Source organism: Hibiscus syriacus, unplaced genomic scaffold, assembly GCF_006381635.1.
Source record: "Hibiscus syriacus cultivar Baekdansim isolate YM2019G1 unplaced genomic scaffold, ASM638163v2 tig00111832_pilon, whole genome shotgun sequence".
Classification (NCBI taxonomy): Eukaryota; Viridiplantae; Streptophyta; class Magnoliopsida; order Malvales; family Malvaceae; genus Hibiscus; species Hibiscus syriacus.
Window position 1 is genome coordinate 193,311 of NW_024063190.1, and position 25,415 is coordinate 218,725.

The following is a 25,415-nucleotide window of genomic DNA, read 5'->3' on the forward strand; positions in this document are numbered from 1 at the left end:
AAGCCATACAAGCTGTCATGGCTAAATAAATGCAGTGAAGTAATAGTTGATAGGCGATGCCTCGTGTCTTTTTCAATTGGTAGAAAATATTTTGATAATGCATGGTGTGATGTTGTGTCTATGAATGCGTGTCATATATTGTTGGGTCGACCCTGGCAGTATGATCGCAGTGTCATTCATGATGGACGGAAGAATACATATTCCCTTAGCATCAAGAGAAAAAAGATTATGTTGGCACCCCGACGGGAAGGACTCACTCCTACCCCAGTAACCCATAATACTACTCTGCTTTCTATGTCCAGGTTTTTAGATGGGATTGAGCATGGCGACGTGGTCTATGCCTTACTACCTTGCGAGAACAATGCAGTAGACGTGGATGTAGATTTACCAGTAGAAGTGTAGCGGCTGCTAGCAGAATTCTCTAACTTGATGCCAGAGGATCTTCCTCCTGGGCTACCACCTATGAGGGATATTAGCATCAAATTGACCTTATTCCTGGGTCAAGTTTTCCAAATCGACCAGCATATCGCCTCAGTCCCAAAGAGGCTGAAGAGTTGCAGCGACAGGTGGAAGAGTTGTTGGAGAGGGGCTATATCCGAGAGAGTATGAGCCCATGTACAGTCCCTGCTCTGCTAGTGCCAAAGAAAGATGGTTTTTGGCATACGTGTGTTGACAGCCGAGCGATCAACAGAATTACAGTTAAGTACCAATTTCCAATTCCCCGTCTAGATGATATGTTGGATAAACTATCTGGTTCTAAGGTATTCTCAAAAATTGACCTTAAGAGTGGTTACCACCAAATTAGAATAAGACCTAGAGATGAGTAGAAGACGGCGTTTAAAACGCCACAAGGGTTGTATGAGTGGATGGTCATGCCTTTCGAGCTATCCAATGCGCCCAGTACGTTCATGAGATTTATGCATCAGGTCTTGCGGCCTTTTATGGGGAAATTTGTTGTAGTTTACTTCGATGATATCCTCGTTTATAGTCCGACATAGACTTCACACTTCGATCACCTCCGTGTTGTTTTTGAGATGCTGAAAACGGAGTACTTGTTTGTCAATCAAAAGAAGTGTTCTTTCTTCACTACTTCTGTGACTTTTCTTGGTTTTGTTGTGTCTACTGATGGTTTTCATGCAGATCAGTCAAAGGTAGATGCAGTCTTGGAGTGGCCCAGACCAAAGACCTTACATTCGAAGTTTTCATGGCTTAGCGTCTTTTTACCGCCGATTCATTAGAAATTTCAGTACTCTGATTGCCCCTATCACAGAGTGCCTCAAGGGGCGTGATTTCCAGTGGTCTGAGGAGGCAGAGGCTAGTTTTCAACTGGTCAAGCAGAAGATGACCGAGGCTCCAGTTTTGGAACTTCCAGATTTTGACAAAGTGTTCGAGGTAAATTGTGATGCATCTGGCGTTGGCATTGGTGGTGTTCTGAGTCAGGCAGGTCGTCCGGTTGCTTTTTTCAGTGAAAAACTATCGGGATCAAAGAAAAATTATTCCACTTATGATCTGGAGTTCTATACCATAGTTCAGTCCCTGACGCATTGGCGTCACTACCTAGTACAGAAGGATTTTATTCTGTTTACCGATCATGAGGCCTTGAAGTACATCAATGGAAAACACAAGCTGAGTAGACGTCATGCCAAGTGGGTGGCATACTTGCAAGAATTCACTTTTACGCTGAGGCACCAAGCAGGGAGTTTGAACCGCGTCGCAGATGCCCTGAGCCGTCGTACCTTACTTCTCACCACCATGAGTACTAAAGTTGCAGGCTTTGAGACGTTCACAGATATGTATGCAGCTGATCCTTCCTTTGGAATGATATTTCAGGAGGTAACTGAGGGTCACCGTAATGATTTTGTTTTGCATAATGGGTATCTGTTTCGTGGATTACAGTTGTGCATTCCAGATTGTTCATTGAGACAGCAAATTATAAGTGAACTCCATAATGAGGGACACTTTGGCCGAGATAAGACCTTGGCCCTTATCTCTTCTGACTTTTATTGGCCCAAGTTGACTAGTGATGTGGCCCATTATGTGGACCGTTGTTATGTGTGCCGGCGATCTAAGGGAGTTCTCACCAATGTGGGCTTGTACACTCCCTTACCTGTTCCTGAAGCTCCTTGGTTCGATTTCAGCATGGATTTTGTACTAGGCTTACCCCGCACCCAAAGGGACTTAGATTCTATCTTTGTTGTGGTTGACAGGTTTTCCAAGATGGCTCATTTTGTAGCTTACAGAAAGACTATGGATGCTGACCGGATTGCCCATCTCTATTTTAAGGAGATTGTGCGTTTACATGGTGTTCCTCGATCCATCACTTCAGATCGTGATACTAAGTTCATCAGTCATTTATGGAAGAGCCTGTGGGGGAAACTGGGAATGCAGTTGAATTTCAGTAGCGCCTACCACCCCCAGACGGATGGCCAGACCGAGGTGGTGAACCGAAGTTTGGGAAACCTCTTGAGGTGTTTGGCAGGAACGAAGCCGAAGCAGTGGGATTTGGCATTGCCTCAGGCAGAATTTGCCTACAACAGATCAAAAAACAGAACCACAAGTTTAAGCCCATTTGAGATTGTCTATGGTCAGAACCCATCCGAGGTGCTGGACTTAGCCCCTATTCCACATATAGGTCATTTCAGTCCTAAAGCAGATGAGATGGCAAAGTATCTTCGGGGTATCCATGAGTAGGTGAAACAAACCATTCATGAGAGCAATACCAAGTACAAGACTCGGGTTGACAATCATCGTCGTCAGGTACTTTTTGATGTTGGTGATTTTGTTTAGGCTGTATTACCTCGTGATCGTTTTCCTATTGGTGAGTATACTAAGCTTAAGGATCGGAAGATTGGACCTTGTGAGGTCGTGTAGAAGATCAATGATAATGCTTACAGGTTGCGCCTTCCCAGCCACTTGAAGACTTCTGATGTCTTTAATGTGAAGCACCTGAGTCATTGTTTTGTGGATTCTGATGACACTACTCTGAACTCGAGGACGAGTTCTTTCCAACCCAGGATGACTGATGCAGGGGGATCCGAGACAGATGATGCTGAGCTGTCATATTACACCTTGATGGCGCTGAGATACCATGAATTGGCAGATCAGCGCAAAGACGGGAAATGATTGTGACATGTTCCTCATTGGGGTCGTTTTGAGTATGTTTCAGTCTTTTGGCCATAACTTTGGCTACAGGTGTCAGAATCGCGCATAAGACCCCAATCCAGAAAGCTCTTTTCGACGCGCACGCTCTCTATATCGAGCTATGCTCCACGTGGCCTTTTTTCAACCTCAAATTCTGCCGTTTTCCCCTCCGAATCACTAGAATTAGATATTTTTTTACTATTTATGGCAATATTTCGATTGTCAATTAGGAAGTCAATTTAAATCCGATTTAGACCGGATTTTTTGGAGATTGCATATTTTATTTAGAATTTCAATTTAGAGTGATTTTCGGGCTTTTGCTATTTTTGGCAAAATTCGAATAAAAACGATTTTTGGCTATAACAGTCCGGCTTGTGGACTGATTTTGTATGGTTTTGATTTGATAATATTTTATTAAACCCTAGAGACTTTTTTTCTCTGGATTTTTTTGGGCGAATTTTCTCTTGTGAATCATCTGTTGGAGCGCTTACAGGATAATCACTATTCTGTCTGGCGTCAGTTGGTATCAGAGCTTCAACATCTTCCTCGGAAATTTCACCAGTTTCAATGGCTGGAGGTCGTGGTCGTGGTCGTCGTGAGCAGGTTCCAAATGAGGAAGCCCAACGCCGTGATCGTAACGTTCAGGATGTGATGATTGCGGATTTACAGAGGCAAGTCGCAGAATTAACCCAGCGCCTGGCGGCGCAGGATTTCGAGGATCGTGAGGCCTCTGATCACGATACCAATTCCGCTTTCGAAAACCCATATCACAATCGTGCTCTATTCCGGGAACACCGTGGTCGGGAAGAGCGTCATGGAGACCTCGGTTTTCGGGTCGATCTCCTTGAGTTTTCTGGTACGTTACAGGCCGAGGGATTCGTGGATTGGATTAATAAAGTAGAGCGTATTTTTGAATATAAAGAAGTCCCTGATCGTGTGAAAGTGAAACTGATCGCCATCAAACTCAAGGGTAGAGCATCTGCGTGGTGGGAACAGTTGCGACGTTTACGAGAAAGACAGGGCAATGCCAAGATCATTGATTGGGAGAAGATGAAGAAGAAGATGAAGGGTCACTTCATTCCCTTCTGCTACACGCAAACCTTGTTTCAGCGACTTCATGCGTTGAGGCAGGGCGCACGATCAGTCGATGATTACACGGAGGAGTTTTACTAATTGGTCGCCCGGAACGATTTATCTGAGACGGATGAGCAAATGGTGGCACGATATTTGGGGGGTTTACGCCAGCCCTTACAAGATGTCCTCAGCCTTCATTCACTGTGGAGTGTTTCGGAAGCTTACCAGCGTGCACTTGCTTTTGAAAAATAGAAAAACAGGAGACCATTGATCAGGAACGATCATAACAGTCGACCAGTTCGTCATCAGGATTCCCGTCCTGCTCAACAGCCACCGTAGGGTAATTCTAACCCTACTATTAGATGTTTTCGTTGTGGTGAACAAGGGCATAGGGCGACTGATTGCAGGAGGCCTGCTAGTCAAAAGGGCAAAAATTTGTTGATTGAGGAAAACGCGGAAGACGAGACTGAGGAGATTGGCGAACCTGTGTATGACGATGATGAGACTGATGATGTGCTGTATGGAGATGGTCATGAAACTCTGGTCGTTCGCAAGATTCTACTTACTCCCAAGGGCGATTCAGGGGACGATTGGTTGAGAACCAATATTTTCCACACGACCCGCACAGTTGCAGATAAAGTCTGCAAAATGATCATTGACAGCGGCAATTGTGAGAATGTAGTGTCCGAGGAGGTTGTCCAGAAATTGCAGTTGAATACGGACCGTCATCCTAAGCCATACAAGCTGTCATGGCTAAATAAAGGCAGTGAGGTAACAGTTGATAGGCGATGCCTCGTGTCTTTTTCAATTGGTAGAAAATATTTTGATAATGCATGGTGTGATGTTGTGTCTATGGATGCGTGTCATATATTGTTGGGTCGACCCTGGCAGTATGATCGCAATGTCATTCATGATGGACGAAAGAATACATATTCCCTTAGCATCAAGAGAAAAAAGATTATGTTGGCACCCCGGCGGGAGGGACTCACTCCTACCCCAGTAACCCATAATACTACTCTGCTTTCTATGTCCAGGTTTTTAGATGAGATTGAGCATGGCGATGTGGTCTATGCCTTACTACCTTGCGAGAACAATGCAGTAGACGTGGATGCAGATTTACCAGTAGAAGTGCAGCGGCTGCTAGCAGAATTCTCTAACTTGATGCCAGAGGATCTTCCTCCTGGGCTACCACCTATGAGGGATATTAGCATCAAATTGACCTTGTTCCTGGGTCAAGTTTTCCAAGTCGACCAGCATATCGCCTCAGTCCCAAAGAGGCTGAAGAGTTGTAGCGACAGGTGGAAGAGTTGTTGGAGAGGGGCTATATCCGAGAGAGTATGAGCCCATGTGCAGTCCCTGCTCTGTTAGTGCCAAAGAAAGATGGTTTTTGGCGTATGTGTGTTGACAGCCGAGCGATCAACAGAATTACAGTTAAGTACCGGTTTCCAATTCCCCGTCTAGATGATATGTTGGATCAACTATCTGGTTCTAAGACATTCTCAAAAATTGACCTTAAGAGTGGTTACCACCAAATCAGAATAAGACCTGGAGATGAGTAGAAGACGGCGTTTAAAACGCCACAAGGGTTGTATGAGTGGATGGTCATGCCTTTCGAGCTATCCAACGCGCCCAGTATGTTCATGAGATTTATGCATCAGGTCTTGCGGCCTTTTATGGGGAAATTTGTTGTAGTTTACTTCGATGATATCCTCGTTTATAGTCCGACATGGACTTCACACTTCGATCACCTCCGTGTTGTTTTTGAGATGCTGAAAATGGAGTGCTTGTTTGTCAATCAAAAGAAGTGTTATTTCTTCACTACTTCTGTGACTTTTCTTGGTTTTGTTGTGTCTACTGATGTTGTTCATGCAGATCAGTCAAAGGTAGATGCAGTCTTGGAGTGGCCCAGACCAAAGACCTTACATGACATCCGAAGTTTTCATGGCTTGGCGTCTTTTTACCACCGATTCATTAGAAATTTCAGTACTCTGATCGCCCCTATCACAGAGTGCCTCAAGGGGCGTGATTTCCAGTGGTCTGAGGAGGCAGAGGCCAGTTTTCAACTGGCCAAGCAGAAGATGACCGAGGCTCCAGTTTTGGCACTTCCAGATTTTGACAAAGTGTTCGAGGTAAATTGTGATGCATCTGGCGTTGACATTGGTGGTGTTCTGAGTCAGGCAGGTCGTCCGGTTGTTTTTTTCAGTGAAAAACTATCGGGATCAAAGAAAAATTATTCCACTTATGATCTGGAGTTCTATACCATAGTTCAGTCCCTGACGCATTGGCGTCACTACCTAGTACAGAAGGAGTTTATTCTGTTTACCGATCATGAGGCCTTGAAGTACATCAATGGACAACACAAGCTGAGTAGACGTCATGCCAAGTGGGTGGCATACTTGCAAGAATTCACTTTTACACTGAGGCATCAAGCAGGGAGTTTGAACCGCGTCGCAGATACCCTGAGCCGTCGTACCTTACTTGTCACCACCATGAGTACTAAAGTTGCAGGCTTTGAGGCGTTCACAGATATGTATACAGCTGATCATTCCTTTGGAATGATATTTCAGGAGGTAACTGAGGGTCACCGTCATGATTTTGTTTTGCATAATGGGTATCTGTTTCGTGGATTACAGTTGTGCATTCCAAATTGTTCATTGAGGCAGCAAATTATAAGTGAACTCCATAATGAGGGACACTTTGGCCGAGATAAGACCTTGGCCCTTATCTCTTATGACTTTTATTGGCCCAAGTTGACTAGTGATGTGGCCCATTATGTGGACTGTTGTTATGTGTGCCAGCGATCTAAGAGTGTTCTCATCAATGCGGGCTTGTACACTCCCTTACCTGTTCCTGAAGCTCCTTGGTTCGATGTCAGCATGGATTTTGTACTAGGCTTACCCCGCACCCAAAGGGCCTCGGATTCTATCTTTGTTGTGGTTGACAGGTTTTCCAAGATGGCTCATTTTGTAGCTTGCAGAAAGACTATGGATGCTGACCGGATTGCCCATCTCTATTTCAAGGAGATTGTGCGTTTACATGGTGTTCCTCGATCCATCACTTCAGATCGTGATACTAAGTTCATCAGTCATTTCTGGAAGAGTCTGTGGGGGAAACTGGGAACGCAGTTGAATTTCAGTAGCGCCTACCACCCCCAGACGGATGGCCAGACCGATGTGGTGAACCGAAGTTTGGGAAATCTCTTGAGGTGTTTGGCAGGAACGAAGCCGAAGCAGTGGGATTTGGCATTGCCTCAGGCAGAATTTGCCTACAACAGGTCAAAAAATAGAACCACAAGTTTAAGCCCATTTGAGATTGTCTATGGTCAGAACCCATCCGGGGTGCTGGACTTAGCCCCTATTCCACGTATAGGTCATTTCAGTCCTAAAGCAGATGAGATGGCAAAGTATCTTCGGGGTATCTATGAGTAGGTGAAACAAACCATTCATGAGAGCAATACCAAGTACAAGACTCGGGTCGACAATCATCGTCGTCAGGTACTTTTTGATGTTGGTGATTTTGTTTGGGCTGTATTAACTCGTGATCGTTTTCCTGTTGGTGAGTATAATAAGCTTAAGGATCGGAAGATTGGACCTTATGAGGTCGTGCAGAAGATCAATGATAATGCTTACAGGTTGCGCCTTCCCAGCCACTTGAAGACTTCTGATGTCTTTAATGTGAAGCACCTGAGTCATTGTTTTGTGGATTCTGATGACACTACTCTGAACTCGAGGATGAGTTCTTTCCAACCCAGGGTGACTGATGCAGGGGGATCCGAGACAGATGATGCTGAGCTGTCATATTGTACCTTGATGGTGCTAAGATACCATAAATTGGCAGATCAGCGCAAAGACGGGAATTGATTGTGACATGTTCCTCATTGGGGTCGTTTTGAGAATGTTTCAGTCTTTTGGCCATAACTTTGGCTACAGGTGTCAGAATCGCGCATAAGACCCCAATCCAAAAAGCTCTTTTCGATGCGCACGCTCTCCACATCGAGTTATGCTCTATGTGGCCTTTTTTCAACCTCAAATTCTGCCGTTTTCCCTTTCGAATCACTATAATTAGATATTTTTTACTATTCATGGTAATATTTCGATTGTCAATTAGGAAGTCAATTTAAATCCGATTTAGACCGGATTTTTTGGAGATTGCTTATTTTTTTTCGAATTTCAATTTAGAGTGATTTTCGGGATTTTGCTATTTTTGGCAAAATTCGAATAAAGACGATTTTTGGCTATAACAGTCCGGCTTGTGGACTGATTTTGTATGGTTTTGATTTGATAATATTTTATTAAACCCTATAGACTTTTTTTCTCTGGATTTTTTTGGGTGAATTTTCTCTTGTGAATCATCTGTTAGAGCACTTGCAGGATAATCACTATTCTGTCTGGCGTCATTCACTTTTTCTTTTGCTTTGAATTTTCTTCTTTTCTTTTCTTTCTTTTGTACTCCAAATTTGATGTAGGAGTCTTTTTCTTTTTCTTCTTTATTTTTCTCTTTTTGTTTCTTTTGTTGTAGCACTTGATTGTCAATCCACCAAAGCTCTGATTACTACTTGGTGTAAGGCTAACCAGGCTTCTTCAATAATGGAGAAGTTGGCAACCTTGTTGTTTCCCGATCTAGGAGAGACACCAAATGCTTCACTTGAATCAATAAGTAATATGCACAAAATTAAAAGAAATAAATGATTAAAAATAGAATATGGAAGAAGAAAACAAATGATAAGAAAGGAAATGGATAGAAATGTTATCAAAGATGGGATGCGGAAGTGTTAAATAAATCTCCTTCAAGTAATGTTGACTTCAACCTCCAATGGTGGTAATGAAGTATGCCTTGTTGATGAATGAAGGATAATTTAATGATGAAAAGTTGAAGATGGCAATGGAATGGTAATGGAGTTGGCGTGAAGGTGATGGACTATGGAAATAGAAAATATGGTGATGGAAATAGTATCTTATAAAACTAAGAAGGAACCAATGTTATAAAGAACAAAGACCCGTTTCTTATAAGTTTTATAAGGGATGATAGCAAGGACTTTGACACACTAGTTATATGAACTAGGAACCAGAAATATCAATGAAAGGGGTTTGACGCCACGAACTTTAGAAAAACTTGCTTAATCAATATAGTTCTAAAAATAACTTGAAGAGAGAATAATCTCACAAAGAGTTTGTATTTATCCAAAGGGTTCTATTTACAATGGAAATACAATAGCCTAATTATAGTTTTCAAAGGGTTTAGGTCGAATATACACATGATGGTTCGGCTAAGGTTGAAACCCCTTTGAAAACACATGTTTTTTTAATGAAAATACATAATTTTAATGAAGATAAATGCTTTTGGCCGAATGGTTATGTGTTGGTTCGGCCCTAAGGATGTTTTGAATGCATTTGAAAGTTATTTGGGCACCAAAATGAAGAGGAAAGAGTCTTTGGCCGAATAGGAAGCATCCCTTGGTGTTTTGGCGCCAATTTGATGTCACATGGAGTGCACATGCTTGAATGATGCACATGACAGCCTACTTGAACGCACATGGGCAGTAACTAGGCGTGACTTAGCTTCCAACATGCATCTAGGTGTCATGGTCTTCAATGGGCAGCAACTTGTCATGAAAGGTCACATGTGTAGAAGGTAACCTTCCATCATTTGAGCTACTTCCCATGTGTAAGAGTTGAAGATGAGCTGGTCATAGGTGAATTACATGAAGATGAGTATTTGGCTAGCTCCTTGTGAAAAGTCACCTCTTGGAATGACAACTCTTCGCGAAAAAGTACGAATCTACAAAAATTGACCTTGACCTTATTTGAAGTACTCTATGTGGCGGTGATGATGGTGTAACTCTCCAGCTGAAATGAGGTCTCCAGCTAGCTCAAAAATCCAGCTCAAGTCAGCTATGAGCTCGGGGGTCAACTGATAACTTTTCACCATTTGTTCTTCATGATCTCCCGAGTCATCCTATGTAAGTTTTCCTAGCTCTTTATCCTTAGTTAAGCTCAAATTTAACTCCCATCATGTGGCCGAATATATACCTACAAAAGAAATCATAATATAAGCTAAGTATTTTAAGTAAATAACTTATAATATAAAGATGTGGACTATAGATTATAATAATAACTCATGCATCATATGATAATGAATGAATATTATTATTATAACTATAGATTATATACTTGAATATCAATCAATGATGCAAACCATATAATGAATGAATGCTCACGTTATGATAATTCAAGTATAGTATAATATGTCAATGTATGCTCATAATAATAGATAATGCATAAATGAGTAAATATAAGATAAAGTAAGGTAGAACTCCCTTAGAACTAGCTTTGAATAACATCCATGGTGTGATCAAGTCATGGAGAAAATTGGAGCTAGACAGGATCACATCACGTTACCATAACAGAATGTACAAAGTTACACCCTTAATTGATAAACACATTGCTAGAACAATGGAGACCAGAGACATATGTTTCATTTTCCTTGTGGGGAGACGACTATTACCCTTGAAGATGTCGTATACTATATAGGGTTGCCTGTTGATCGAATTAGCCATGGAGAGAAAAAAATAGAGTTGAACATGAATTGATTTAAAGAGAATCGAAAATTAGATTGATCGCTCTAACCTGATACCATGTACAAAACAGAGTAAGTCTCTGTTATTTTTATTCTTATATTTTTCAATGGGACGTATTACATCATTATATACAAATTATGTCTCTAAACTATGAAACTCTAAGTTAGGAAAGATACTAATCCTAGGAGATGTAATCCCTTGAAATAATGGATTGATCTCTTAACTTAAGGAATGAAACAACTCATTTCTATAATTCCTACAACCTTCCACTTACATAACCTACACTATATCATCAAGCATCTCTCGCAATCAGAGTAAATCTCAAGTTAACTGCAAAGTTCTATGGCCCTTACAAAATATTGCAACGAATTGGTGAAGTGGCATATCGATTGGGCTTACCAGAGACTTCTCATATTCACCTAGTCTTTCATGTCATCCTCTTGAAGCGACGAGTTAGGGATTTGATTATACCTTCTACTACTACTCTTACAATGGAAGAAAATGATCAATTCAGACTCTATCATCATATGATTCTAGGCAAAAGGGTTGTAAAAAGACACAACAAACCTGTCACTCAACTGTTGGTGTAATTGACGAACCTCGATGCCTCCCATGATACTAGAGCATTGGGTCACATATGGAGAAGAAGAGGTTAGACTCGAGGCAAGAAAATTAGGAATAGCCGATGAAGGGTCAAGGATTTCGAGTGAAGCAATTGGGAAATTCGGGAATAGAAAAGTGGATAGGAGTATACGTGGGAAACATGTGATAAATAAAATGAAAGAAACATATGATATGCCCATTATCTGTTCAAAATGAGAAGAAGAGCATGCCCGCAATCCACCAGCCCAAAGAGATTAGATGATACTTGCACAAGACCATTAGAGGTTTTTATGACAAAGACAACTAGATGGCATATCTACTAGTTTCAATATCCTATAAGCAAATAAAACTATGTACTAGTGATGCATTTCTCTCATGAATTTACTGAATGAAACATTTCTTTTTCCTAAACCCTCTCTCTCTCTCTCTCTCTCTCTCTCTTCTTTCCTTGCATCTAAAAATTCTCTCAATCATTTTCAATTCGTAACTAAATGTTAAGCCATTAATTTAAAATTAAAAATGAAGAAGTTTGAATTTAATTTATTTAATTAAGAAGAGTATAAAAGGTATTTAAACTGAAAAAACAGTAGGTTAATATTTAATTCACCTATAAAACAATTTTATAAAAAATTGAAGGGCTAGAATTTAATTCGCCTACTTTTAAAAAATAAAAGGATATGAAAATAATTGAATTCAAAAAATTGGAGAAAAGATAAGGCTTAATTTATCTACCCTCAAAATTAAAAGTTTAAAATAATTAAATTCAAAATTTTTTGAGAGGACCAAAAAGTTTCATCCAAATTTTAACAAGCAATCAAATTATAATATGTGAGATTTAATAACATTAATATTTAGTTTAATTTGAAATTACATCAATACTCCGCATGATTCTTAGTGAAAAATGAATTTCGAATATTTTAGAATTTAAATGTAATATGTAAAGCTGAATTTGAAAGACGAAGCAAGCCCTCAATTTTTTTATTAATATGATATAAGTATAAGACAATATATTCTATCACCCGTTTTTATTTAACAAATAATTAAGTATTAAATAATATTTTAATCCCTAAAATTGTATAAAGTAGGTTAAACATATTTGTGAATTGTGATTGCTCCCATCCACACCGTACTAAGAGTCACGTGATTACTGTTGAATTCAGAACTCTGAACTCTTTTTGTCTCCTCATTCTTCGCCCCCTCACATGCCCTACATTATATTCTCGGCTAAGCTATAGATTGTATCCTCCTAAGCCCTAAGCCTAGGTTTACTTTTAATCGTTAACCCCTAGATCCTAACACATGCTCATGTCTTTGAACATGTTAGTCACGTGGGTTTTCTATTGGGATTTCAATGTGGATAACCCAAGAAATTCTTTATATGCAATAATTATCATAAACAATGGAGTTTTAATTTAATCAGAGGAAAATACAATAATGAAAGGGTTAAATAATTTGGAATTAATAATAAGTAAAAATGGTTACAGTTGGAATATTCATGTTACCATGTGTCTTCTAACCAAACTCATTTACTTCTCATCTGTTTACTGCAAATAGTCTGTTAATTATCGAATTCAATAAAAAATAAATAAACGAAAGTGTCTTGTGATTCATAAAACGCCATCATAATTATTATTATTAATAATAACATTAATATTATTGTGAGATTATTACCAAAGCTAGAGCTGAAGCTGTTGGAATTTATTTCTTATCTGATTGATGAGGCTTACGGTCCAAGTGCAGTTGATTTTATTAGGCTAAGTCTACGAATAATTGAGATCCATAATGATATGCATAGTTTAATACGTATATAAAGCTGGCAGTGGCAACTACTCTTTATATCTCCATTATGCCCATGTGATCTTTGACTTCAAATATCAAGGATCTGATTCTAGTTTATATTGTGGATCAAATCAAGTCAAATTTGCATCTAACACTGATACTTTACCTTCCTCTTTCTTTAACAATTAATTACACTTGCATGAACCAAATAATTTCAGTAATTAAATGGATGATTGTTATACTTAGAGATTTCAGTCAAGCATCAATGATTGTAGGATACTTGAACGTTCATTATTAAATGTTTTGGTCTTTTGAATAAATGCAATAACTTGTAATCACTCTAGATTAATAAAAAAAACAAGTAATCACACTTTGCATTGGTCTTAAAGTGACATGAACTCACAATTTTAAACGACTCCAATACAATCAGACTGTATAGAAGACGTAAAGTTAGTCATATCCTCGAACGTAGACTTCAGCTCTCTTCTATTGATAAAAATCATCTATACCATTCTAAACCAAGCCTACTTTATGATGCTTTTTTAGATCTTACGATAATATAATATGGTGGTTCGAAGGCCCGTTCCAATTCAAAGAAAATAGTTTGTATAATGGTTAAAAGTAGTAGTTTGATCGGTCTGGTCCGGTCTAATCGGTTCAATAGGTAGGTACGTTTAATATTGGCGTCGGCGCAATTATATACAAGTGAAACCCTTGCTCTCATGCCGCAATTTCCCCCAAACCACTATTTTTTACCGCCAAATTCCCACACCCACTCTCTATTCCTCCCCTCGAATGCAGTATACAAGGGCTTCGCAAAAAACAATACTTAGCCATAAGCAACAATGTCTTTCAAGAACCGGTCACCGCCGAGTCCTCAACCTCAACTGCACGATCTCAAAAAACGCGTTTTCGCTTGCCTCGACAAGCTCGCCGACCGCGACACTCTCGCACTCGCTTCGGCCGAGCTCGAGTCCATCGCTCGAAACCTCACCGCCGATTCCATCTCTCCGTTCCTTAACTGCCTTCACAACACCGACTCTTCGGCCAAGTCTCCGGTTCGGAGGCAATGCGTGATGCTTTTGACTTTGATGTCTCAATCGCACGGCAACATCCTATCTCCTTACCTTTCTAAGATGATTTCCGTCCTCGCCCGCCGCTCCGCGACCCCAACTCCGCCGTCCGATCCGCTTGCGTCGAGGCGACGACCGCTATATCATCTCACATCACGAAGCCTCCATTTTCGGTTCTGTCAAAGCCTTTGATCGAAATGCTCGTGGTGGAGCAAGACGTTAACTCGCAGATCGGAGCTGCGATGTGTTTATCGGCGGCGATCGAGGCGGCGCCGGATCCCGAGATGGATCAGCTTAAGAAGGTTTTGCCGAAGTTGGGGAGGTTACTGAGGAGTGAAAGTTTCAAAGCGAAAGCGGCTGTTTTCGGAGTTATTGGAAGCATTGCCAGCGTTGGCGGTGCCGGAAGTAAAGGCGTCTTGGATTGGCTAGTCCTTGCGCGGTTGAGTCTTTGAGTAACGAAGATTGGGGAACGAGAAAGGCGGCGGCCGAGGCGTTAGGGACAGTGGCTATGGCGGAGAAAGAGCTAGCAGCGGACTTTAAAGCGGCGACTGTGACTGCTCTTGAGAACAAGAGATTTGATACGGTGCATCCGTTTGTATCCTTACTCCGAATTCATTTAGTAATATATCTTTTCCCGGAAAGGGGGAAAAGTAGAAGAATATTTGCTCATCGTTCTGATAAATTTTGTTGCTTCAGGTTAAGATTGTCCGAGAAACTATGAATCGTAGTTTGAATTTATGGAAGGATGTCTCTGGAGTTTGTGAAGAGACCTCAACGTCCGATTCATCTTCAGTAGGTATAATATTGATTTAATTATATTTACCTTGTAATTAATTGTCTGATATTTGGAAATTAATCATCATTATCCATACCCTTAATAGTTTGATACTTCAATGTGAGTGATCAATTTCTTCAACAAGATTCACTTTAAAACTTGGAAAATTTAAGGGTTGCTATTATCGTGCTGCTGTAGAACATTTATGGTTGATAACCACTGCTATAAACTAGTAGCTTTTATCATTTATGAATTATGATTGTGTGCTTTGATCGTGGGAACAGATAATGGTAGCGTTGGATGCTTTCCTTCAGTTGCAAAAAATATCAGTGATGTTGGTTTTAGAACTCCCCAATCAAAGAAAGTAGTCATCACGAGCAGGTCCCCTCCATCTGATGCATCCACTGCGAAGAAAGAGACTCCGCTGAAAAGTAACTCGTCGATTTTTGGTAAGCCGGACCGCTCAAAATCATCTAATTGGAAGATTGAAATCTCCGAGCCGAAATCTCTGTTTTCCGATGACGACAATACCAAAAAGTGTGTACCCTTTGTCAAGGCCCGTGATGAAAAAGTAAAGAATTTTGGTGGTTTGAGATCAGAGTCTCGGGTGGTTCCTTTACATGATGATGACGAGAACTTTGATGTTGACGAGAATCTCAAAGACATGGAGGATCTGTCTTTGATCCGTGAACAACTTGCTCAAATTGAAGACCAGCAATCTAATCTATTAAACCTCCTCCGGGTAGTTTACTTTGCATAGTCTCTATCTTTCAAAGGGTAATGCTTTCTTATAATTTCTTATTGTTGTTCTTTTGATTCTAGAAATTCATTGGGAGCTCCCAAAGTGGGATCACTTCTCTAGAGACACGAGTAAATGGCCTGGAGATGGCTCTGGATGAAATATCATATGATTTGGCTATTTCAAGTGGTAGGATTCCAAACACGGATTCTCCAGATAACACATGTTGCAAGCTGCCTGGTGCAGAATTTTTGAGTCCCAAGTTCTGGAGGAAAACCGAAGGTCGATTTTCTACTTCTTCTTCGGGGCACAGGCTTTCGCTAAATGCAATACATAACACACCTGATGAAGATTCCGGCGGCAGAACGTATAATCCATCATTTAGCCAAAGATATCAGGTTCAAGGGTGGAGTGGATTTGTTATGAACTCAGTGGCCGATGCTGGGAGTGTCACAAGAGAGAATTCAGGGTTCTCAAGTAGAACATCAAAGAATTACATTCAAAACGCAGAGGGGTTCCAGGCTGGCAATGGTAGTGCTGCCGGTGGGACTTCACCGGTTCGTTGTGGCAACAGGTAAAGGAATCGCTCTTTAAATTTGCTATATACTTGATGTCTCCGCAAGATGAAAACCGAAGTGTTTTTGATCTTTTTATTTCCCTTTTTTGTTTTTTCAGGTAAGCAGACAAGCGCCTCGGAGAAATCGAGATTGAAGATGAAATGATACGATGAAATCGTGGGTGAAACTGATAATGAGGTGCCAGCATTTTGGCATATACACACGGGGCTGTAGGTTTTCCTTTCAATTCCATCAGTAAATTAACTGTAAGAACAATGGTTTTAGAAGATATGGTGTGCAACAGAATACTTGCCCCCTCACAGCCACTGATTGGCTTAGGTCCTATCTAGTCTACGTGCTTTCTTTCTTGATACCAGTTCTCGTGTAGTGCATATAAATATATATTCAATCAGGCAAAATTAAATTATTATCCCAATTGAATCTTCTTTCATGTAATAAGATTCTCAACAACAAACAGTTTCTTAATGAGGATTGATAAGATCAAAGAAAATCTCCAAACTATAAGAGAATAGGCTTTGAATTGAAAGATCCAAAAATCATTCACCAAATGACGAAAACAATTTACAAATCAAAATGTCCAACATGTCCTCCCATCAAAGCATGGTGTATTGGGCCTGCAATTTGGATTCTATTAAGAACAAGATTGGGTTGGATTTAGGTTTAGAATGGCAATTTTTTTTTATTTCGACTTAAGAATTATTCTTGATATAATTGAAAATAATTATAATAATATTTTTTTAATTATGATATTATTTTATCAAATTATACATATATAGGTGTAGGTAAGGATTCTTATCCCAAAGATGGAATTAAAATTAAATGAGACGAAACTTCCCTAAATCTAAATTGAATAATAAATATATAAAGTATAAATATTTAAATTGGGTCGAGTGTCCGAGGACATTATTTTGTGGATTCAACTAATTATTAAAAGTTATAAAATGGTCCTTAGATTATAGAACGTTACTTTGTTGAGTCCCATAACTATTAAAAGTTACAAACTAGTCACTCGAGTATTCATATGTTCCAAACTCATTATTTTCTATTTAAAAATTGACAGTTGTCTAAGTTGAACATTAACTTGCTGATTAGGATATGATATAACTTGATTTCATGCTCGTTTGAGTTGTATAGTTATTTGAGATTCTCGAACCAGATTTTAACATATCCCAATCAGCAGGTTAATTTTCAAAATACAGAGTCGTTAATTTTTTAACAAAAAAAGACGAATTCAAAATGTATGAATAGTTTGATGTCATTTTGCAACTTTTAATAGTAGAAAAACTCAACAAACTAGTGACTTATAGCAAGAGGACTATTTTATAATTTTTAATAGTTAGAGGACTCTACAAAGTAATCTCCTATAGTTAGTGAATCATTTGTATAGTCTATCCTTAAAAATATTATGTTTGTCACTTTAATGATAATAACTAATAGTGTTATCTAGTTGAATGTACCGATGAAATTTAAAAATTAGAGTATTATAACCTATCAAATCGACTCGTACTAAAAAGAATGTTGTTTTTTTAGAGATTTTAGGTTTAAACAATTATTTTTACAAGGTGTGCATTGTCACTTAGTTAAAAAAAATTAAAATATTATCTAATAATCACCTTAGATTATTAAAAAAAAAGTATTATATATGATGACAGTCCACATCTTTTTGAGAACGGACGCATGTTCACTTTTAGATTACTTATGGTGTCCACTTATTTTATTTATATTCATTGTACTAAAAAATTGATAAATTATACGTTTAGTATTAAATTATTAATTTTGGTCTGTTTTAGTACTTAAACTTTTATTTTTTTTAAAATCATACCTAAAGTTTAATTTTTATTTCGTTTTAGTACTCATTGTTAAACCTTCAGTTTTTGTTTCATTTTAGTATTCTCGTTCAAAATTTAACGTTAAGGTTTGAAAATTTGAAAGTTTAGGTACTAAACACGTTAAATTTTTAACGATGAATACTAAAATGAAATGAAAACTAAATATTAGGTATGTTTTTTTTTAAAAAATTGAAAGTTTAAGTACCAAAACAGATTAAAATTGATAATTAGGTACTAAATGCGTAATCTACTCTAAAAATTTATGTGTTAACATGTGTTCATTCAAAAAAAATATTTTCAGATCTTCCATTAATTATATTATATCAAATTAAAAAGGTTAAATCTTTAATTTCAACATAATATGAGGATCGAAAACAAAGTTAGTTAGACCCTCTATATTTCACAATTTTCTTCTTTTTAGGGATTAATGGGATTATAGCCCGTTTGCCGTTTACTTCTCCCTTTCTTGCCTTTAACAGTTAACACTCGATTGTTATATATGTATTTTCCCGTTCCCGTTCCCGTTTTCACTTGAAACCGAAATAAAGGGTCCAACCAGATTCAGGGATCATAGAAAGAAAAGAAAAGAAGGATGTCTCGTAGCTGTTCTCAGAGTGGAAACGCCGTCCACAACTCAAGAACATGCGGGAAGGTCGCTGGCGGCCGTAACAGCATCATGTTATTCGGTGTTCGAATAAGAGAAGGGTCGTTCAGAAAAAGTGTTAGCATGAACAATCTTTGCCAGTTTGACGATGAGGAGCAGCAGCCTCCGGATTATTCCAACGCCGTCGGTGCCACCGGCTATGCTTCCGACGACGTGGTTCACGCATCTGGAAGAAGCCGCCAACGCAAGAGAGGTATAGTTTTATTACGACACATCTTTTTGACTGATTTTGTCTTTCACCGTTAAATTTAATTATATATATAGGTGTTCCGTGGACGGAGGAGGAGCATAGATTGTTCTTAGTGGGGTTGAAGAAAGTAGGTAAAGGAGATTGGAGAGGGATTTCCCGGCACTTCGTGAAGACACGTACGCCGACACAGGTGGCCAGTCATGCTCAGAAGTATTTTCTCCGGCAAAATAACCGGAATCGGAGACGCCGTAGATCCAGTCTATTTGATATAACAACTCATTCAGTACGAATAAATATACATTTTCTCTCTTTTTGATCTATTTATTACTATATCTAATTACATTCTTTTTCTTTTGTGCTGGAAATTGTAGTTTATGAATACGACCAAATCGGAAGAAGATGAAGTTATCGGCCAAGAAAACGTTTCGTTGCCGCCGCTGCCTGTGAGTCAAACGCTGAAAATGGCTGATCTTAATTTAAACCACAAAACCCAAGATGACCCTTTACTGACGCTGAAAGTCTCAACGCCGTCCGCCGATAAAGAGGAAGCGGCGGCAGGAGTTTATTCGTCTACTTTTCAGGCCATGTCTAGTGGTGATATCAATGGCAGCATCATCAGCGTCGCTTGAAAAAACTAAAATAATATGGGATAAACCTTGTATTTATTCATCTACCTATTCTTATTATTAAGCTTTGATCTATTGTTAAAAGATTAACAATGATGGTAATTATTATAAGATTATGTTAAGTATCATTGAAAGAAATTCACGTCAATCGTTCTATTTATTTTTTAAAAGCAGATGATCAAAACGCAACTAAATATGACTTTGAAAAAAATATTTGAATGGTTAAAACGATACCAAAGAATAGACATGTTACTAAATACGTAATTTATTCAAAAAAATATATTATATTATACAATTAAATAATTTAAAACTGTATAAAGGGTGGGAGAAGATTTGATGTATGATTGCATTATTAATTGTAGATTAAGAAGATAATTCGAGATTATTAGGTGATTAGGTGAAATTTGGTTGTATTGTATGGTATTTGTGCAGGCGTTTAATTAGAGGAGATGGTGGGCCTGTAATCTAAAGCGAGTGGGGTTCCTTGTCTTTGATTTTGTGGGTGGTGCCCTTCGAAAAGGATGGTCACAAGTCACGGGCTACACTTTTTAACCTTTCTATCTTTATTGTTTTCGTTTTTTGTGGTTTATATTTGATGGGATTTTGTATCGGTAATTTACATAAATCATTAATAAATTTCTCTCTCTCCTATTTTACTTATTAAATTTTAAAATTTTTGAATTTATTCACTGACTCTATCATTAAATAACTAATGGTGTTATGGCACGTCAACTTATATTAAAACAACGTTAGTTTGAACCCTTAAAAAATTAAATCTAAATCAAAATATTGTTGTTATGATTCATTATAATTTTTTTCACATTCCCATTCATTATTTATTTTTTTCATTTCTTTTCACTTTGTTTGCTTCCATTTCTTCTTATCGTTTTATCACGTCCTCTTGTTAATCTGAATTGGTTCAAATTTTAATCACCACGTTGATTTATTCCAAAATATCGCACGATTTTTAATTTTTGAGTAAGATATATTTGAATTGAATGGGATGCATGTAACACCCTAATCTAATTCGACATGAAGATCGAAAGATTAGAGTATTACATGCACCATCGAAGTAACTGACCCAAAATTTTCTTAAAATCATTTGCAATTATCATAAAAGAAAGCATCCATAATAGTCATAAAATAAAACATAGTATTTTAGCTTACAAAATACGGGAAGCTCCTAATGATAAATCTCCAAAATACAATAAGTTTTGAATAGAGTTATGACTTGAAATTATATAAGGTCCATACAGTACATGTCCTCTAAAAACTCAAGATATACTTTGAAAAACGACTGATCTAGAATGTGTCTGTGCGATAAGCTCCTCATCGATCCTCTACAAACTTGCGCACGGAAATAAATTTCGAACGTTGAGCTTACAAGCTCGATACCACACTAATGACTATGTTATACTACATGCATCCATTACATATACACACTAGTAATTGAAGTCATGGGTATGCAAAGAATTCAATAACATGCTAAGGTAGGTCTAATGGTGTGGTCAGAGGAATTTTTTACATCTCGGTATTACACCCTAGCCTACCTAGGATACTCGACGATTTCGAGGTAAGAACCATAAATTTTATGCATAAAAAACATACATCCCTAGCCTACTTGTAAGCTCTCGAGTATTTGAGTGTGATCTGGAATTTTCTGCATAATATACATACACCTGGTCAATTTATTTCGTTGAGTCTTGAAGCACAGGCACCCAGTTAGCAACTGAAGTGCCTAACGACCGGATACATACATCGATGTTAGAGGCCCATTCCACTAACTCATTGTTACAAAAATTAGACCCAATTGGTTTGTTCAATTAGTTAATTAAAAAATTAATTACCCAATAATTTAATGATAAGTAAATTTAAATGTGAGAACACAATGAAACTTCACAAATTTATTTTTATAAGAAAATAATAACCATCTAAATATAGAGATCAGATCTTAAATTTTATTAAATTACAATAACTTAGGCTATATTTTGAAGGGAAAACAAACACACATATGGTCTAAGAAATAAAAATATTGTTCATCAATAGCCACTAGTTAAGTATTTAATACGCAGAGATTTGTTGGTGAAAAGGATAAACTCGGCATGCTATCAACAGCTATCTATCGTTTACAGGGAAGACACATAGAGAAAAGAACGTCTTCTACATGTCTCGGGGAGGACGCCCAGTATGATCTGAGAAAAGTATGAACACGCATTAGCTATGGAAGCATGGGTAAGATACTAGATCTTTCATGTGTTTTCATGAAAACGTCAGTTGGTTCTGGCGTCTTTGTGATAACATTTTTTTTTAGATAAGTAAATTATATTCATCCAAAAAAGAGTACAGCAAAGCTGTTACAAGAACAAGGCAAAATCAGCACTAGATCAACCCCCAATTTATACCCACTTGCCTATTTACATCATCAATCTCCTGTAAACTATAGCTATACAATTTGATTTTTACAGCATCTTTAATACTACTTACAATCATATCAGCAGAACGTGAAACACCCCTAAAGCTTCTATGGTTACGCTCCTCCCAAATGTAATACAAAAAACCAGTCCAGCCAAGCTTAAGAATCCTCACCCTGAGAGATTTGCCCTTCAAGTTAACAATCAACCATTGAAGGCAATCGTCCCAATTAAGCGAAACAGGACGAATCCCACAGGAGACTAGCACAACATCCCAAACTTCTTGAGCAAAGAAGCAATCAGCAAAGAGATGGTCCCGGGACTCAATCCCAGACCCACACAGGACACATCCATGATCCAAGACCAGACGAACCTAATCAGCCTATCTCTCGTAGGCAGTCTATCAAGGGTGGCCATCCAGGCAATAAGGGAGAATTTTGGAATATGAGCAGGGAACCAAATGATCCTGTGCCAAGTAACTTTCGCTACACGAACTCTGATCTGATCCCAAAGCCATTTACCCTTAATCATGCTCCAATTAGTACAAGGAATAAACAAGTTCCTAGCCTCCTCACGAAGTTTCAACAGCTTCTTTAACAACCAGCTGAAATAGTCTTTGTGATAACATTATTCAAAACATCTCATTTGAGAAATTAATATGGGGGCTACATTTAGGGAAAATCGTTTTCTCCAATTTGTTATTTGAGTGTTTTATCATTTTAGGGGTTAGGATCGAATATCAAAAATTTTTAGTTTAAAATCTTTTTAGAATCGTTTGATGAAGTAAAATCAAAAGTTGAGATTAACTCTTTATTTTTTTAGTGAATATCTTCTTATTTCTTACCATTAATCTCAACCTTTGATTTTCGCTCATCAAACATCCTAAAGGTTTCAAAAAGTAAATAAAGCCCAATAAATGTATTTGTCGGTAATGTTGTATAAACACACATTTGTTCTAAAGGCAAGTTTGAAAGAAAAATCATTACCAAACGGGTAAAGATTAAAGATAAAAGCGCATTTAGATCGATTATTTTAAATTAACCGCAAAATTATTTCTAGTTTTTATAGTTCAAATTTCCATCGAGAAACAAAGTTATGTTTTTACCCTTACTGTGATGCATGGACTCTACTCTTTTTTTTTCATTTTTTTAAAATTCAGTTTTTTAACAAAATTATGTATTAATTATATGATAAATACATTTTACTAAAAACCCCTTTAAATTCATTTTATATTTTATTGTAATTATATTTTTCATTTATATTCTTTTTTATAATTTAATTTGATATATTCTATATGTTAAAATATTAATATATTTAAAATAATTTAAATTAATATATTTTTAATTTATATTATAATATATAAAAAGAAACATTTTATCTTATTAAAAATACTTTTAAATAACACTATCAAACACTAAAACCTTAAACTTAACTTTTTCAAAATCACTTTTAAAATCACTTTCTCTAATATTATTTTTCAAACATACTTTTATAAAACAATGTTAAACTGGCGAATCTACTTTTTTTTTATAGAATGTTACATCCTCAATTTCATGTCAACCGTACTCATTTAATTTATTATTGCTTTATTATTTTTGAAAAAAATGATTAAAATGTTGCGTGAAATTGTGTTCTTTCATTCTTTGAAAAGTTTGATGCAAGACTTGTGCTTTTAGTATTATTTTTAAAAAGGCTTAAATCAATCTTTGGCCCCTAAAGTTTAAAAAAAATCAAGGTGCCCCTATCCTTTTTTTTGGATCAATATGGCCCTCTAACTCGAAAAAAACCCAATGTGATCATTTGACCAACGTTTTCCATCATTGGCCAAAATTCCGTTAATATCTACCCCTGTTAATTGGGTAAATTACACTATTTATCACTCAACTATTTTCTTCTCTTCTATTTTGGTCACTAAACTCTAGAAGTTTTTAATTTCAAAAATCCTAGAGGCTTCAGGGACTAAGGTTGTAGTTAACCCATTTTGCCCCATTTCTCTAACTTCTTCCCTCTCCTCCTCAAACTCTCTACATTTCCCTACACTGGGTAAAATGGGTTAACTATAATCTTAGTCCCTGAAGTCTCTAAGATTTTTTAAATTGAAATATTTTAGAGTTTAGTGACCAAAATATAAGAAAAGAAAATAGTTGAGTGATGAATGATATAATTTACCCAATTTATAACAGCAGAAATTAATAGAATTTTAGTCAATGACGGAATACGTTGGTCAAAGGGTCACATTGGGTTTTTTTTTTTAACTTCAAGGGCCAAAGGTTCATTTAAGCCTTTTTAAAAATATAAATAATTATTTTAAATATAATATTATAAGCTAATATATATATTCTTTAATACTATAATAATAAAACATATCAACTTATATTATGATAAACATAAAATGTTATGAATATATATTTACAATTGTAATAATTTTTTAATAATTTAAAATAATTATAAATTAATATATGTTTAAAAATTTTCTTTATATATTGATATCAAATATACACCCTAAAAATATAATTACTCAAATTAACATATTTAAAAAGTAATATTTTTTTACTATTGAGATGGGTTAATAAATCGGTAATAACAAAACTTAAAAACTAGCCCTTTGGTTCATATGATTTTCTAGTAATTAATCAAAGGAATGTGAGGGAAAAGGTACAATTGTGGTAAGAATAAGGAGAGGTTGAGACTTTTGGTCACATCAAAAAGATAAATCTGGATTGGGGCGAATTTCCCAATAAATCACTTTTTCCTATTTATTTCCTTATCAGTCAGCCTTCTATCTTTATTTTTGATTTAACAACATGCGCATCTTATAAAATGCGTAAAAATTGAGTGTTAGTTTTGTAAATATTTTTATAATAATACTTAATATGTAATTAATTTATGTTATGGTGATATTTGTATAAAAACGTCACTTTTTTTGTGTGATATTATTTTTAACCACAACTAATAATATTTATTGACTTTTAAAATTAATTGTTTAAAAATATAAAATAAACTTTTAAATATAATTGAGAGATCAAATGAATTATTATTCTTTTTTAAAAATTAATAAAAATGCAATAAAAAATAATTAAAAGTGAATAAAATTCAATAAAAAAGAATATAAATTTAAAAAATATCACATCTTTATTTAAAATATTCTTTCTAATATTAATTTTTAAAAATATAAAATTAATATTAAATTCTAATTTTATTAAAAATAAATAAACATTATTAACTGTTGTTAAAAAATAATAATTAATGAATAATAATTCATTTGATCCCTCAATTGTAATTAAAATTTATTTTAATATTTTTTATATTTTTAAACAATTAATTTTAAAATTCAATAAATTTTCAAAAATATATGA

The 25,415-nt window shown here is 36.8% G+C and overlaps 1 protein-coding gene and 1 pseudogene across 1 annotated transcript; both read left to right on the top strand.

Annotated features, from left to right (window-relative positions):
• Window positions 1–13,944: 13,944 nt before the first annotated feature.
• LOC120171328 lies at window positions 13,945–16,691 on the top strand (annotated as a pseudogene).
• Window positions 16,692–18,621: 1,930 nt separating this feature from the next.
• LOC120171305 (transcription factor KUA1-like) lies at window positions 18,622–19,652 on the top strand. The gene is made up of 3 exons (XM_039179022.1): window positions 18,622–19,025; window positions 19,097–19,305; window positions 19,394–19,652. The coding sequence occupies exons 1-3, from the start codon at window positions 18,761–18,763 to the stop codon at window positions 19,649–19,651; spliced, it is 732 nt and encodes a 243-aa protein (XP_039034953.1). The 5' UTR covers window positions 18,622–18,760; the 3' UTR covers window position 19,652.
• Window positions 19,653–25,415: the final 5,763 nt, after the last annotated feature.